General features: G+C 37.0%; 1 protein-coding gene and 1 long non-coding RNA gene across 3 annotated transcripts; one reads left to right on the top strand and one right to left on the bottom strand.

Moving 5' to 3' along the window:
- Window positions 1–9,060: 9,060 nt before the first annotated feature.
- On the bottom strand, window positions 9,061–12,178 carry LOC113294058 (probable leucine-rich repeat receptor-like protein kinase At1g35710). Its single transcript, XM_026542483.1, has one exon. The coding sequence runs from the start codon at window positions 12,148–12,150 to the stop codon at window positions 9,223–9,225; it is 2,928 nt and encodes a 975-aa protein (XP_026398268.1). The 5' UTR covers window positions 12,151–12,178; the 3' UTR covers window positions 9,061–9,222.
- Window positions 12,179–14,701: 2,523 nt separating this feature from the next.
- On the top strand, window positions 14,702–16,183 carry LOC113293513. 2 transcript variants are annotated; one of them, XR_003332345.1, is made up of 4 exons: window positions 14,702–14,886; window positions 14,967–15,053; window positions 15,692–15,733; window positions 15,958–16,183. It is a non-coding gene; the product is annotated as an uncharacterized LOC113293513 (long non-coding RNA). The 2 variants fall into 2 exon arrangements; XR_003332344.1 differs by having other exon boundaries at window positions 15,921–16,183.
- Window positions 16,184–16,644: the final 461 nt, after the last annotated feature.

The following is a 16,644-nucleotide window of genomic DNA, read 5'->3' as shown; positions in this document are numbered from 1 at the left end:
ATGGAACAAAGTTATCTCATTTAGTTAATTGGGATATGGTTCGTGCTACTAAAGAACGTGGAGGATTGGGAGTTTGCAACCTTAAGTTTATGAACATGGCGTTACTCGCCAAATGGTGTTGGAGATTTGGTGTTGAAAAAAATAGACTTTGGTTCAAAATAATTACGGACAAATATGCAACGGAATTCTCTCATTGGATTCCAAGTCCAGTTTCACAAAGCTATGGAGTTTCATGTTGGCGAGCTATTGCAGACAATGCGGATTTAATCCACAATAATTCAATTCTAAACATGCATTCTGGAGCTGCAATCTCTTTTTGGAATGATTTGTGGTGTGGCCGTGTAGTTCTTGCTAGTATGTCTCCTTCTCTATACAGGCTGTCCAGAGACAGAAATATAAAGGTATCTGAAATGATCACAATGGAAGGAAGTTGGAGATTTGATTTCAAAAGGATCCTTACTAATGCAGAAACCAATGAATTAGCCTCTCTTCTATCGGTAATTGGAGATAACCCACCTGTGTTAAATGGAATGGCAGACACCCGGCGTTGGTCTTTGCATATCTCAGGTTCTTTCTCAGTTAAAACTTTGTATGCTCAACTGGTAAGTCGTGATGGGATAAATAACTTTCCATTTGATTTTATCTGGAAGGCAGCAATTCCACCCAAGATAAACTTCTTTGTTTGGACATTAATTCACGGTAAGCTTAGCACAAAGGATGCTCTTCTGCACAAAGGTATTGGAGTTGATAATTCTTGTGTGATGTGTGGGAACGACTTGGAAACACAAGACCATTTATTCTTGCATTGTAAGATTGCTCATAGGGTCTGGTCAATGCTGCTCCCTAGCAACTGTTACGCATGGGTTGTTCCTAGTTCTGTAATGGCGATGTCTTTTTTCTGGCACACAACAGCTTTCTCAAGCAACGGCAACTTCATCTGGAGTTTAATAGCTGCAGCAATTTTCTGGACGTTGTGGAAGGAACGAAATGGCAGTACTTTCGAGAACAATCACAATTTTAAGACTGATGATGAGCTCGGAAATGAAGCTAAAACAAATATTTTGCTCTGGGCTGCAGCCGCGGGAAGAAGAGTTCATGCAAACTTCTCTAGTTCTGTTTTAAAAGATTGGGAAAACTTATTTGTGTAATATCTTGTCTTTCTCTTTTTATTTCTACCTCTGGTAGCACTCTGTAAATTCCTCCATTCTAATATATCCTCTTTTTTGATAAAAAAAAAGATTCTCTCGCCTGGGCTGAAGTGTTTCATGTGGATGTATTCGTTAGAGTTGAGATCGTCTGGTTCGGCGACTGTTTTGTTGGGGGTCAAATACCTTCCCAATGTTTCAACATTTAATGTCGATTACATGACCTTGCTTGGGAAGGTTTCTTCTTTCTGAGAAGCTATTGTAGAGGAGGTTATTCCCCTGTCCTTCCTCATCATGGTTCGATTAGCCCATACATTGTTATACATTTGGGCGCGCCAGCTTGACCCGTTTTCATGCAGCATGTACCCAATGATTTTATTGGTGGTTATGAGTCAATCATTATTTCTAGAGACGGGCTCGTTCTCCCTTCCTCCGAGGTAGGTAAAGGAGGAGTGAATGTCCTCATCTACAGAGATATCGTAATCTCTCATGTGTCTTAGAGGTGTGGTTCCGACCCACGCAGTGAAATAATCTGCTGCAAGGGTTGAGAGTGGTCTCGGGGTATTTATGTTCATCCCGAGGTCTGTCCTTTCAGGCCACAAATTTTTCCTTGTATGGAATTTTCTCTTCCTATTTCTTCGATCCTTTCGATCTTAACCCTGAAGTTAACCATGGGCTCCGCCGGGTTACGAGGTTGTATGGCTGGTTGGGGGGAGATAGTAGATCCCCAGTTTTTTGATTTGGGTCCCCACTTGGAGATCATTCCTGTCCCACTGGCACTGCTTAGCACACGCTCTATTGGTGCTTCGGTGATTACTGTTATTCTATGATTCTGAAAATATATACGCAGCTTATGCGTTGCATATACCAAAAATAACACGAGTTTCTCGATGTTTGTATAATTTCTTTTAACCTTGGTTAAAGATCTGTTTATATAACGGATCGGTTTGTTCAATCCTTCGGACACTTCTTTTCCTGGTTGCCAGAGTTGACATTGGATCGCGTCTCACCAAATGTCTGTGGCACTGTCGCCTTGTTGGACACCCAAGTCGAAACTAATGTAGGTCTTTCGTCCGAGAAGTCGAGTCCTGACTTCCTCGCTTCGGGTAAGCTTTATAATGTAGGGGTTACGCCAGATTTTGCTATTAGTTCATCCTCGGATTGTTGTAATTCCGATATTTGTACCGTATAAGTAAAAATTTCCTTTTGATTGTTCGTGTTTTCATCACGCCTCTTTTTCTCTTTGGAGTTGGTTCTGTTTTCTCCGTTTGTACTTCCAGGGCATAGCAATATTTTGTTTCGTCCGCGTCTCCTATGATTTCAGAGATCCCGTTCGGAGTGGGAAACCTTAATCGCTGATGATATGTGGATGCGTCTCCTTTTATCGCATGGACCCAAAATCGCCTAACAATGGCTGTGTATGGTGAGACTACATCAACAACATAGAAAGTGGTCATAGTTAAGATTTTTCCTACCCGGATTTCCAAGGTCACCTCTCCTCTGGGTCTGGTAGACGAACCATTAAACCCGAATATGTTGTAAGTGGACGGTATAAGATATTCATCCTTTAGTCCCATCTTCTTAAATGTTTCGTAAAACAAAATTTGAACAGAGCTTCCTCCAATCAATATTTTGGGCAACACCCATGGTCATGCCTTTGGCTCATCTTCTTCCTCCTCGGTTTTGGTATTGCTATAGTCATTGTTACTACAAGAGGATCATTGTGATTCCTTCCACCGTCTGGTGCTTATAAGGACGAGAAGTGGATCGGTTGTTTCATCCACTCCTCCATGGGAGGTTCTTTCATCAGGCTGAAAACCTCTTTTCTTTCGAAGTTTTTTTATGGAGGCTCCCCGTATTTTTCCTCCGACAGTAGGAATGATAGTGGCGGAATGAGATATCTATTGCAACCTAAGTATTGGGCTTCTCTGGGGATTTTTACCCGATGCACCTGTGCTTCCGTCCCCTAGGGAGGGGTTGGCACGACTATGTATTCTTGCAACTTCCCCTCGTCGACCAAGTCTTGCACGACCTTCATTAGGTCCCTGCACGAATCAGTGGGATGGCTATAGAACTGGTGGAATTCACAGTAGTCCTTTCGATTCTTAGCATGCTCGGGTTGTTGCCCCCGATTCCATGAGGATGTGATTTTGTGTTTTCCGTCTATCTTTTTAAAGATTTCTAAGATGGGAGTATTGAGTTTCATGTAGATTGGGTCTACAAACTTTCTCTTTTTTTGTTGTCCTTAGCCTCGGCATTTCCATCCTCCACTTCTTTGCTTGTCATATCGTGGAGCCTGACCTTCGTCGCGAGGTCTTTCTGTTCCACGATTTGGCATATGTGAGATTTGTGGCTCTACCACATTCGCTCCTCGGTTAGCATTGTGAGATCTGTTCCCGTCTTGTAGCTCCTCCAGGGCCATGTAGTTTTGTATTTCTCTTAATTTTCCCAAACATGTTGGCATTGTTCGTACATTCTTACGAAGATGGGGTCCGTCTTTCTTAAGCTATTTTTGAAGCCCAAGATTGTGTATGGCTCCGGAACTCGTCTGATTTCTGCGCATAATTTCCTCCATCTGGTCACCAGGGATCTCAAGGATTCGCTTGGGCCCTGCTTAATTGGAAAAGTATATCGATGCCAGGCTTTACCCGGATGTTATGCATATAGGCTTCCAAGAAGAGTTCTGACAGATGTGCAAATGACTTAACTGAATATTTCGGCAGGTTGTTGAACCACATCAATGCTTCTTCTTTTAAGCTCGCCGGGAAGAATTTACACATTACTACATCATACTGGCTCCACTGCGTTAATATCATGCGATAGGATCGCAGATGTTCAATTGCATCCCCGGTTCCACTAAATTGGGCAATGAAACTTTGGAGAGAGCACTTCCTTGGAAAGGGTTTTTCCAATAAACTTTTTTGCTAAAGGAGACTGGCCTGCCTCCCGCACTACGTTAGCTTTCTGCAAATTTCTTAATCTCCTTCTATGCTGTCACATCTCCAAGTCTAGTCAATTATACAAGATTGTTAACTTTAAAACTTTATCACTAATCACAAATGTCTGAAAGGATTTCAAGGTCCACTCTCTACTGAATGGATTTCAAGGTCCGCTATCTGAAGTGTCCATTCAACTACAGTCCTATGTAGTGAGTGCATAAGCCAATTTTCTGTGAGAATGAACATCTGCGCTCCAAAATAAAAAAAAATCAATAAATTTTGGACTACATTTAATAACTTACCACTTCCATGTCTGACTAAGTACAAGGTCGATCCTTAGGTTTTATCTAGAATATTCTTATAGAATTATGAATAAGGTCCCTATCAAGACTTTTATGTGTTCGTTGGTAACAATCCAATTGCACTACCACTTTACAAATTATAAGCACATCAACTTCTACATTTAAAAGCAAAGTTAACCAATTCAAAAGTTTCTAGGTCCACAACCTTCCACATCAGAGAAAACATTTGACATATGTAGATCATCAACTACAACCACATTACTCCAAGTTTAAAAGAGCTCCTGTACAATTTTATCACGAGATTCTACCAACTAAGTAATCTCATGTCTTTAATATACTTTCCTAAAAATTTTTAGGTAAATAGAAATGATGGTTTGATTTGCTTCTCTGTAGAATTCTTAGTTCACATGTTCAACATATTTATCGACTTGTATTAAGGTACACATAAGTATGCAATGAGAATTTATCATAAGAGTGCGACTGGCTCTGAATGCTATGATATAGGTTAGATAAGGTTCACATATCAATTTGGTAAACTACTGCCAAATTTCCAGGTGATGTTCAACTGCCTGAGCACATTGCTTTCCTACGTCATTGGTTGCCTACTTTTAAACTAATTCAATAAGCTGAAAACAGTGTCGATATAGTTTTCAATCGAAATTAAACCACAAATGAGAAGTTAAACAGGAATAGAAAGTCCTCTTATTAGCATTTGATAACTCATCTTTTGATACCAAAATTCTGCATACTAATCCAAGTGACACCCGTTCTTCACTCATTCACCTCAATTGTCCCACCACTATGGTCAGTGTAGATAGCAAGTAAAAATCAGTTGTCCCACATCTACGGTTAGTGTAGCTAGCGAGTAAATATATATATATTAAAATGTCCGTATGCAAAAAAAATATACAAAAAATGTCTCTTGTTTGTATACCCAAGTACATACTGTGGCTAAATACCAACACACAATGAAATTAGCATGTTGTCCCAATGGTATCTTAACCCTTGTTAGAATTTGTCAACCATTGAGGAGTAACCCTTTGACAACCCATCATTCATAAGAATATATCCATACGGATCGCCATCTTTATTAAAAGCGGTACTGTATACCCTTTCAAGTTTTGTACTCAAGTAATAGCTATGAAATTCCATTTCTTGAAACATTTTACGTAGGGTCTTAGAGCAATCACAGTGGACGATTAAACTCAAATATTTGGTAAATGAACGAGACGTAATGGGACGTGCTATCGATTAAATCCCGACTATTGACTAAATCCCAGATTATATTTGGTCTAGGATCAAGACTAAACCAAAATATAATCGAGCGGTCGTATAGTCCACGCCCCACCACCAGGTGAATGTATAGTCCACGCCCCACACCAGGCGAACGTATAATGCACGCCCCAATTTTTTTTTCTTTAGTGTGGGGCGTGGTTTATACCTCTACCCCACTCTTTTTTCTATTCACTTTATAATGGGGCGGGCTTTATACCTCTGCACGCACCAGGCGAACGTATACTGCACGCCCCACACCAGGCGAACGTATAGTGTACGCTCGACCAAATTTAGTCTTCTACATGTAGTGTCACACACCAGACTAGATTCAAATTTGATCATTTTTTTTTATCTTTGATCTTTGGTTATACTAGCACCACTGTAGTTGCTCTTAGATACTTAGACCACAATACCATACCACAAAGCGCACACACGAACCATGACACCAAATGTTCATTAAGTAACAACCCTGTTATGTTCCTAGTATGAACAATTTTCTTTGTATACTTAAGCAAGATAATAACAATACAAGTGGTTTCATAAGGACAAAGATAAGAGCTAAGCCCCATGTGACTATTTAACTTATATTTGCTTAATTTACCATCAAATTAAGTGAAACACTTTTCAAGACATAAATATATATAGATGCAGAACTACTTAATTTTGCTTAAAACGTCGAAGTACCAAAAATAAAATCCTTTCCACATTCTATCCACTTATTTACATTACGAGCACATTAACATCCTTAGTCTTACCAATAAAATATAAGAGTAATAGGTTCACTTTTTGACGGATAGGCTACACATTAGACCTAGCATGGTACAGTCTAAGTCTAACACAAGACTATAACTGCAACTACCATATATTCACTAAATTCCAGTAATTTCCAGTAATCTTAGAAAACAGATTAGTATAAACATTAGCACACTCACAAGAAAATAGATCAGTATAATCATCACCCCACTCACAAGGGGAAGCAAGGGTTTCACTTTAGTCCACAGGCTAAGAAAAACAACTAAATCGAAGATCAATGACCGAAGAAACAATTACGTCAAAACCAGTGGAGAAAATCAGCATTTTCTTGATCCATAATTCCAACAGGACCAATTATTTTTAAACATGCATAAAGATCTTAACTACACTCATTTACTCCATCCGGCAGTCAGAAACATAGCCAATATATCAAGCTAGGCTTTAAACGGAAAGAAGGATTAAACTTATTACCACAACAAAACATACGTTGAATCAACTAGAACAATTTCAAGTTCTGGACCATCCATAACTGTTCATAGTTATCCATTCTACCGCTGCCAAACACAATTTCATTGTATTGTAAACATGCAAATCAGTCTTAGACTCAGAGTGTTTTATAGACATTGCAACTTTCCACTCTGCGGAACAGTGACGTATCGTCAAAAATACACCTTTGGGCAGTAAAATGACATACAATTCACCTTCCTATGTGCGATGTGAATCACCTAAAGAACTAACTTATTAGGATTTGGTTCGATACAAACACTTCCTTTCCTTTGGGTAAGGGTTGTTCATCTCTAGACAAGTCCCATAAATCATTATGTCCTACCTAGTTCACACATAAACAAGCTAGATACCTTTGGGAAATACTAGAAGTTCACTGCTTATAGGTACACACTTATGATCTTAATGGTTACAACGAAATTCAATAAAACAAAAATTTTACAAGTCAGTCACCTTTGGGCAAGACTTAGAGCTTGTATAAACTTTACGTTGTCAAATGATCATTTTACTGGTCCTCCATTACCCAACATAGGATGGACCCTTATCACTGTTAAGATGTTTCTTTTTTTTATTTAGAAGAAAGACATCATCTATCCATTATAACAGTTATATGTAACATTGTTTCAAACATATATGTATCTATATAATTTTATGGTGTTAAGCAAAAAGCAACATAACTTTACATACATATTATTCAGATATTTGTATTTGATAATCAATCAAATTTACCCTCTTTCATGTATACAAGCTTAGATCAAGTCATGCATATAATATTTTGTTTTAATTTAAAAAAAGGTCATTGAAACATTTTATCGAACAGTTTATATCCATACATATATGGTCTCAATTAAACATCAGGTGCAACAGAAAACTTAACCGGCAATTGAATTTCCCTTATCCAATTCATGAACACGTTATCAGGAAAAACCACCATATTTTTAAAACGAAATCAGATTCTTAATCAAGGCACAACCTATCTCTTGATACCAATGTAGGAAATTTCTGTACAATATACACTTTTGAATCAACAGAAACATTAAGAATCTTTAAAAGTGTGATACGTGGATGGTTACTGACACTATTCTTGATAGAAAGCCAATTGCTCATCTTAACAACATATACATAAGAGTAAAAACATTTGAAACACTTGGTAAAGCAATTCTAAAACACTAAAAATCGAGAATCCTAGTTCAGCCAAGATACTGATAATTAAGTAGTTAAGAATAAGCAGTAAGAAATCCTAATCCTACCAAAAGAGTTTTGTACATTGATGGTACGCAGAGAGTCCAATTTTGTGCAGAAAAAAACATTCCTGGTGATCAGCTGATCACGTATGGTGCAGATACGTAGCATATCGCTCAAAACATAAAATAAGAAAATCAGATAACCAGTGATTAGCCACAAAAATAAGTACTATCTCATAGATTAAGATTACAAAAGATACATAATTCATTGGAAACAAGGACACATATAAATCCATGATTAAGTATTTAGTGAAAAAAATAATTAGTGATTAACTTTATTACTATCATAAAAATGGATAGATTTATTTATTTATTTTAATTATCTGTGTGTATTAAAGAGTGATTAAGAAGGACAATCACTGGAAACAAGGGTTAAGTAAAGAACGATTTAGTTTACTGATCAAGTAAGAAAAGTACTTGACTTTCTTTATTAGAGTGTATAATTTAGGATCATGATCGAAGGAAATTACGTTTTATTAATGGGGGAATTTTAGATTAGACGAAAAATTGATATAGATTAATTCCATAGTTCTTGTTGGACTGAAAAAATCTATGGTTACAATCTAGAGTGTAGAATCCCTGTATTTTAGGGAACGGATAGATCTTCTTACCATTAAGATTAAATTAAATCATAAAAAGAAAACGATTACGAGAAACTTGGACAAATATGCGTTACAACTGATAAAAACCACAAGAAAGAAAGAACGGACGCATTATCACTGGGATTTGCAATGAAAAACTTCACTCATGATATTGATTAGAATCAAGGCCAGGTAACCAAACACATCCACCACATGGAAATTGCTAGAATTTTCATGACCATCCTGAGGCTCAATTCCATCTTCATTTGATCAAATACGTTTATGAATGGGTTTTATAAAAATTAATTTTAGATTCAAGCTTAGAATCTCTTTATTGATGATTTCCTCCAAGAACAATAACTTGAAACTCAATGAATTTTTTTAAAAGTACATCCACCAATGTATTACTCCAACCCAATACAAAAATCACTAATACCAGATGACATTACAACAGAAAGAAAAACAAGAGTGAATCTAAATTAACCAACTATTTTCATCACAATGGAATCGATAATTCTCCAGTACCCAAACCACCATTTCTCTTTTTTGAGAAGCAGAACCAGGAACAAACCCCAAAACCCAACTCCAAATCCCAAAGCAGTAACACCGTAAAACAAGATTTTGTCTTTTGCATCCTCTTGATAATCATCTTCTTCGATTTCAACTATAGGATTACATGGGTTTAATCCTCTTGAGCTATTACCACATAACCCTTCATTGTTCCTCAAAGCATCGATTGGAGCATCATTGAAGGCCTTGATATTCGGAAGAGGACCACTGAATTCGTTGTACGAAATGTCGACAGTGGTCAAGCTAAGCATTTGATCAAATGAAGATGGAATTGAGCCGAAAAGCTTGTTGTGGGATACATTTAGTGTTTCTAGTTTGCTTAGTTTTCCAAGAGCTGATGGTATTTCTCTACTCAACTCATTGTAACTAAGATCTAACAAAATTTGCAGCGAATCCAGGTTTCCGATCTCGGGTGGGATACTTTCATTAAAATTGTTTCTGCACAAATTCAAAGATAGTAAAGCTGAACATTCTCCTAGTTGTTTGGGTATTGATCCGATGAGTTTATTGTTTGATAAGTCTATATACTGCAGGTTGGACAACGATGCAATTGCGGAAGACAACCTGCCAGAAAGCTGGTTATTGCTCAAATTCAACTTGATCAGTGAAGACAATTTCAACAACTCCTTCGGAATTTCCCCTACTAAGTTATTTGAACCAAGATAAAGTTCGCCTAAAATCTTCAACTTTCCCAATTCAGATGGTATTCTACCTGTGATATTGTTCCCTGAGAAAGATAGGACTGTCAAATTTTGACATTTTCCCCAGTCTTTCGAGAGTTCACCATACAACATATTGTTTGCCGCAACAAGCCTATATAGATGAGGATACACTTCAAACGCCTCGGTTAGGTTATCTACTAATTTATTGTTTCCAAGACCGAGATTTTTAAGGCTGGTGCAACTTCTAAGGCTTCTTGGTATAGGACCTGTGAAAAGATTATTACCTGCTACAAGTTCTTTAAGGATTCCGCTTTGACATAAATTTTGAGGTAACTGGCCAGAAAATCTGTTCCCAGACAAATACAATTCTTCCAACTGCGTTAGATTGTTCATTCCCGTCGGCAATGGGCCACTTAATTGATTTCGATAAAGATATAAAATAGTCAAATTTCTCAAATTACCCAATGAAGCAGGGATTGAACCAGTGAGATTGTTTTCCGGCAATTCTAAGTCGGTTAAAGAACTTAGCCTTCCTATATCTTGAGGAATGATGCCAGAAAGTTGGTTTAGAAATAGGTAAAGAGTGCTCAAGCTAGTCAAATTGGTTATAGAAGCAGGGATTGAACCAGTGAGCTTGTTTTCCGACAACTCTAAGTCGGTTAAAGAACTTAACCTTCCTATATCTTGAGGAATGACGCCAGAAAGTTGGTTTTTATACAGGTAAAGAAAGTTAAGGCTAGTTAAATTGGTTATAGAAGCAGGGATTGAACCAATGAGATTGTTTTCCGACAACTCTAAGTCGGTTAAAGAACTTATCCTTCCTATATCTTGAGGAATGATGCCAGAAAGTTGGTTTTGACACAGGTAAGCAATGTTTAGGCTAGTTAAATTGGTTATAGAAGCAGGGATTGAACCAATGAGATTGTTTTTCGCCAATTTTAAGTCGGTTAAAGAACTTAGCCTTCCTATATCTTGTGGAATGATTCCTGAAAGTTGGTTTAGAAATAGGTACAGAGTGCTCAGGCTAGTCAAATTGGTTATAGAAGCAGGGATTGAACCAGTGAGCTTGTTTTTCGACAACTCTAAGTCGGTTAAAGAACTTAGCCTTCCTATATCTTGAGGAATGACGCCAGAAAGTTGGATTTTATACAAGTGAAGTGTTCTCAGGCTAGTTAAATTGGTTATAGAAGCAGGGATTGAACCACTGAGCTTGTTTTTCGACAACTCTAAGTCGGTTAAAGAACTTAGCCTTCCTATATCTTGAGGAATGACGCCAGAAAGTTGGTTTTGATACAAGTAAAGAATGTTCAGGCTAGTTAAATTGGCTATAGAGGCAGGGATTGAACCAGTGAGCTTGTTTTCCGACAACTCTAAGTCGGTTAAAGAACTTATCCTTCCTATATCTTGAGGAATGACGCCAGAAAGTTGGTTTTTATACAGGTAAAGAGTGCTCAGGCTAGTCAAATTGGTTATAGAAGCAGGGATTGAACCACTGAGCTTGTTGTCCGACAAATCTAAGTTGGTTAAAGAATTTAGCCTTCCTATATCTTGAGGAATGATGCCAGAAAGTTGGTTTGTGAACAACCATAAATGAGTAAGAAAATATAAATTTCCAATTTCTTGTATGATAGATCCACTGATATGATTTCCAAAAAGGTATAAATATTGCAGACCTGTGAGAGAACCTATTTCCGATGGGATGTGCCCAGAAAGTTGATTAACAGAAAGAACAAGATGGGTGAGCTTATGAAGATTTCCAATCTGGGGCGGAATCCCCCCAAAGAGTTCGTTGTAGCTCAAATCAAGACTTATCAAATTAGAGAAAGATGAGAAATTGAAATTATGGAGTGTACCTCGCAAACCCAAACCTGATATATTTAATTCCTGGACGCTTCCCTTATTGTCACAATGGATTCCATACCACTTGCATGGACTCTTTTTACTCGCAGTCGAATCCATTTTCCAAGAAGAGAGCAGAGAATGATTTTGGTTAATAAGGCTTGATTTCCATTTTAGAAGAGCAACTACTTCTTGTTCTACACCTACTTGTAAATGTTGTTTTGTACCAGTGGAAGAAAAAGAAGAACCACAAAGAACAATACTATAGGATGAAACTAACAGTAATGCTAACAGCACTAGTAAAGTATCAATGGAAACTATTAATGGTTGCGACATTTGGAAAGAAGATAGAGTTTCTGTTTTTGGGTTCTGATTAACTGATCAAGTACAAGGGGTGCTTTATAATAAAATTGGTGGTTTCTAGTCTCTTGTTGCGGACACACAAGATAAGGCTTTGTGTGGACACCTATTAGTTTCTGGTGTCCACCAGTCACATTACGACTTTGAATAATTACGTACCCTGTGACTGTTGCTCTTAGAATAGTCCTCCCATAAGTTACGGGTGTTTATGATTATTCCACTTAGAATAGTCCTCCTAGAATAGTCCTTCGATAATTTATGGGTGTTTTTTCAGAATGGTCACTCATCCATAATTGGTTTCACAAAATCATCTTACCTTTAATTATTGTTGGTAAAAGAGTATTTTTCCATGGCAGTCATGTTTTGGTCCTAAATACCCATTCTCAATTGTTGAAATGATGGTTATGAAACGGTGAGGCTGACGGTTTATACCCAAGAGAAGAAACGGTGAACCTTTTTAGGGAATGTGATGTAACGATCCTAAATGTGGGTTGAAATTATGGTGCCATGTAAAAATCCTAAATGCGTTCAATTTTAACAGCAGTAAAAACAGCAACAGCAACAACGAAGATAGCAGCAACAACAACACCACCACCACCACTACGGGAAACATCACCACCACCAACACTCTTTATCCCTATTTATTGACGGACAATTAAGTAATTCCCACACCAAACTTAACTCTGACGCATGACATAACAGTCATGTTAGCTGTTGTGGGATTTTATACTTGGGTGTAGGTTGTGGGATTTCGAACAACTACATTTTCGCGCTAGAAACAAGAAGAACAGTGTGAAAGTTGTTAGAAAATATCTCTAGAACGGTTTTTATAAAACTATTGACTTTCTCTAAAATTCTTATTAGATCTGAGAGTTTTGAAAGCATCAAGTTTTTTAAGGATTCCGCTTTGACATAAATTTTGAGGTAACTGGGCAGGAAATCTGTTCCTATACAAATGCAATTCTTCCAACTGTGTTAGATTGTTCGTTCCCGTCGGCAATGAGCCACTTAATTGGCTTCCATAAAGAGATAAAATAGTTTTATTTCTCAAATTACCCGATGAAATAGGGATTGAACCAATGAGTTTGTTTTCCGACAATGCTAAGGCGGTTAAAGAACTTAGCCTTTCTATATCGTGAGGAATGATGCCATAAATTTGGTTTTGATGCAGGTAAAGAATGTTCAGGCTAGTCAAATTGGTTATAGAAGCAGGGATTGAACTAGTGAGCTTGTTGTTCGACAATTCTAAGTTGGTTAAAGAACTTAGCCTTCTATACCTTGAGGAATGATTCCTTAAAGTTGGTTTAGAAATAGGTACAGAGTGCTCGGGCTAGTCAAATTGGTTATAGAAGCAGGGATTGAACCAGTGAGCTTGTTGTCCGACAGTCCTAAGTCGGTTAAAGAACTTATCCTTCCTATATCTTGAGGAATGATGCCAGAAAGTTGGTTTTCAACTAGGTAAAGAGTGTTCAGGCTAGACAAATTGCATATGGAAGTAGGATTGAACCAGTGAGATTGTTTTTGGACAGCAATAGATGAGTAAGAAAATACAAATTTCCAATTTCTTGAATTATAGATCCACTGATATGGTTTCCAAAAAGGTATAAATATTGCAGACCTGTAAGAGAACCTATTTCGGTGGGATGTGCCCAGAAAGTTGATTAACAGAAAGAACAGGATGGGTGAGTTTCTGAAGATTTCCAATCTGGGGCGGAATCACCCCAAAGAGTTCGTTGTACCTCAAATCAAGACTTATCAAATTTGAGAAAGATGAGAAATTGAAATTTTGGAGTGTACCTTGCAGACCCAAACCTGATGTATTCAATTCCGCGATGCTTCCCTTATTGTCACAATGGATTCCATACCACTTGCATTGACTTGTTGTAGTCGTTGTGGAATTCATCTTCCAAGAAGAGAGGAGAGAATCGTTTTGAATAATAAGGCTTGATTTCCATTTCAAAAGAGCAATATAAGTCATACTGTTACAAATCGAGCAACTTTTTATTATCATCAAGACATCAACCAAGTCCATTCCGCCAAAACCCAGAAACATTCGATTATCATCCATTTTTTTCCCGGTGAGTTCTTTGTTTAATTTTTTTTTTTCGTACGTCTAAGCGGAAAATATTATAAGATCTTAATCATATTAATTTCTTTGTATCTTGATATGCAGTTTTTCAGAAAGATCAAGCATGTTGACAAGGAGTATCTTGGTGTTTCGATCTATTTATATGGCTAATTCGTAGAGAACTCACCGGTTTTGTGGGTTAAAGGTATATGAAGATAGTACGAGTTTTGCTTTGAATTTTTTTTTCCTTTATCAATTAATCAATTAACTATGACACGGGTGTCTTTTTGGGGAAGACAAAGAGTGGTCGGGATGGATCGTAGGAAAGACAAAGAGTGTCCATGATTTTGTAACCACACGGGGAGAAGATATGCACCATTTGTTTCGGGAGACATGCATTGATCCACCGTCCATTGTCAGTTCAGTTCAAAAAATTGGAAAGGCAGAAAACCGCTAAAATCTAGAATTCCAGATTGACACGTACGTGTCATAACCTCCTTTAATCTCTCGCAACAATTTCAGCGTAGGTATCCTTTTTGCGATTTCGCATAACTTCCCAAATTAGAAGAGACAGAAAAATGCAACACAGTGCTGGTTGGTTTCCCCTAATTACTTCTGTTCTTCTGTCCATGAAGAAGAGGCATGTGAGTTTCACTCTCTAATTAATCCAGTCTTTTAATTTCGATTTTACTTTTAATCTTGTTTCTCATTGTTTGTTTTGCAGATACTATCGAACATCACAAAAATCTACAAATCGGCTGTTTATGGTCTGCTCCGTGTGTTTTGTGGGTTCAATGGATTTTAGTGACTGGTATGATCTTTATCTGTAATCAGCAACATTATTTTGTTGGTGTCTATGTATATAACCAACAGATGGTTTTCGACCATCGATACTATTTCATAAATCTCCCCTCTCTCTCTCTCTCTGATACTTCTTGTCCTTCGGTACCGACTCCAGATTTCTCTTCTTCTTCTCTCCTTATCATTATCTTATGTGGATACTTGAAGGGTTGGATTCATTAACATGAAAGAATTGACCAAAAATCGTAAGGTTTATCAGTTTTAGGTTGTTGTTTATGTTTTTTTTTTCCCTTCAGAGATTTTGTTGACATTCAGAGGTTCAATCTAAATTGAAGTTAACTTCACAAGAATCTATCTGGGTTTGGGATTGAGTAAGCTATGTGGTGGTATTGGGATTTGAAGATGGAGATTTCTTGAAAACTAAGTTCCTTCATCTATAAACCTTTAGATGTGTGATTAATATTTTTTTTAATTGTTTGTTCATTAGATATTTGTTCAGTGGATAGTATTCATTGAATTATTTTATTAGTTTGTTTCATATATTTTTTTGATTTGAATTCTGTATACCGCAATGACCGCTTGATTTTTAGATAATAATCATTTTCTGGTACTTTAAAAATTACCGACTGTTTTTGATAAATATTGTAGGTCACCCGAGTTTGATTTAAACTTTTGGTCTTTCACCAACAGGTAATTCTCTATACACTGTAGTAAGCTTATCATTTAGAATTCGTTTTGAAATGGAGTCCGGTTGGTTATAATCTTCATGAAAATGAAAATAATAGGGTTTGTATATTGATGAGTCAGAGTTTGTTTGCTAACTTAATTTCATCGAGAAATGATAAGTTTCATATTCAATTTTTAATTTTGAATACAGGAAGAACAGCTAATGATATCTATTTTGTCCGTGCAAGGAACATTTTTAATACCACAATGCTTGCCCCATTGCCAACTATTGCTGATCGTAGTTCCAGAAAATTGAAGTTAAATCATGGGACCTCCAACCTCCACACACATTTTGTACAAAACACACATTGAGTTTGTGCCTCTTTTTGTTTGCAGCCTATACTGAGAATTCAGCTAGAGATTATGGTACTTCCATTGACATTTATAAAGTTAACATTCTAAATTTTTGGTTTATAATAGGTTCGTTTTGTTGGATAAACTTCAACATGAAGACCTAATATAAATCTCTAACAAGTTGGTTAGGATAAGAAAAGGAAATTCATGTATTCCTAAGAGAATTAGGAGATAACTAGTTCTAAGAAAAGGAAATACATGTAATAAGGAAATAAGACTAGGAAAAGGAAGTCATAGTTCTATATATATATATGATCACCAAAGTTGTGGTTGATCATATGAAAGATTAGAAATTTGTGTTTAGTTTTGAGTTATTTTCTAAACATCAATAAAGAGAGTTGTCTTTATACAAGCTAAGATTGATCTTTGAGTTACCATTATTTGGTATCAGAGCTTGTCTCACTACAAGAAAATGGGGATTTAGTGTCAAAAAAATTTGTCAGGAGATCCCCTTTTTTTGTCTCGAAATATTTTCTGAGATGAAATTCTTTTTGTCACAAAGTTGTCTCAAATACCCCGTC

Source organism: Papaver somniferum, chromosome 7 (assembly GCF_003573695.1).
Source record: "Papaver somniferum cultivar HN1 chromosome 7, ASM357369v1, whole genome shotgun sequence".
Taxonomy (NCBI): Eukaryota; Viridiplantae; Streptophyta; class Magnoliopsida; order Ranunculales; family Papaveraceae; genus Papaver; species Papaver somniferum.
Note: the sequence above shows the minus strand (reverse complement) of the source record. Positions and strands in the feature narration are given on the sequence as shown.

Bases quoted from the DNA above. Each gene is read 5' to 3' on its own strand.
- LOC113294058 (XM_026542483.1), bottom strand. From the start codon at position 12,150: ATGTCGCAACCATTAATAGTTTCCATTGATACTTTACTAGTGCTGTTA.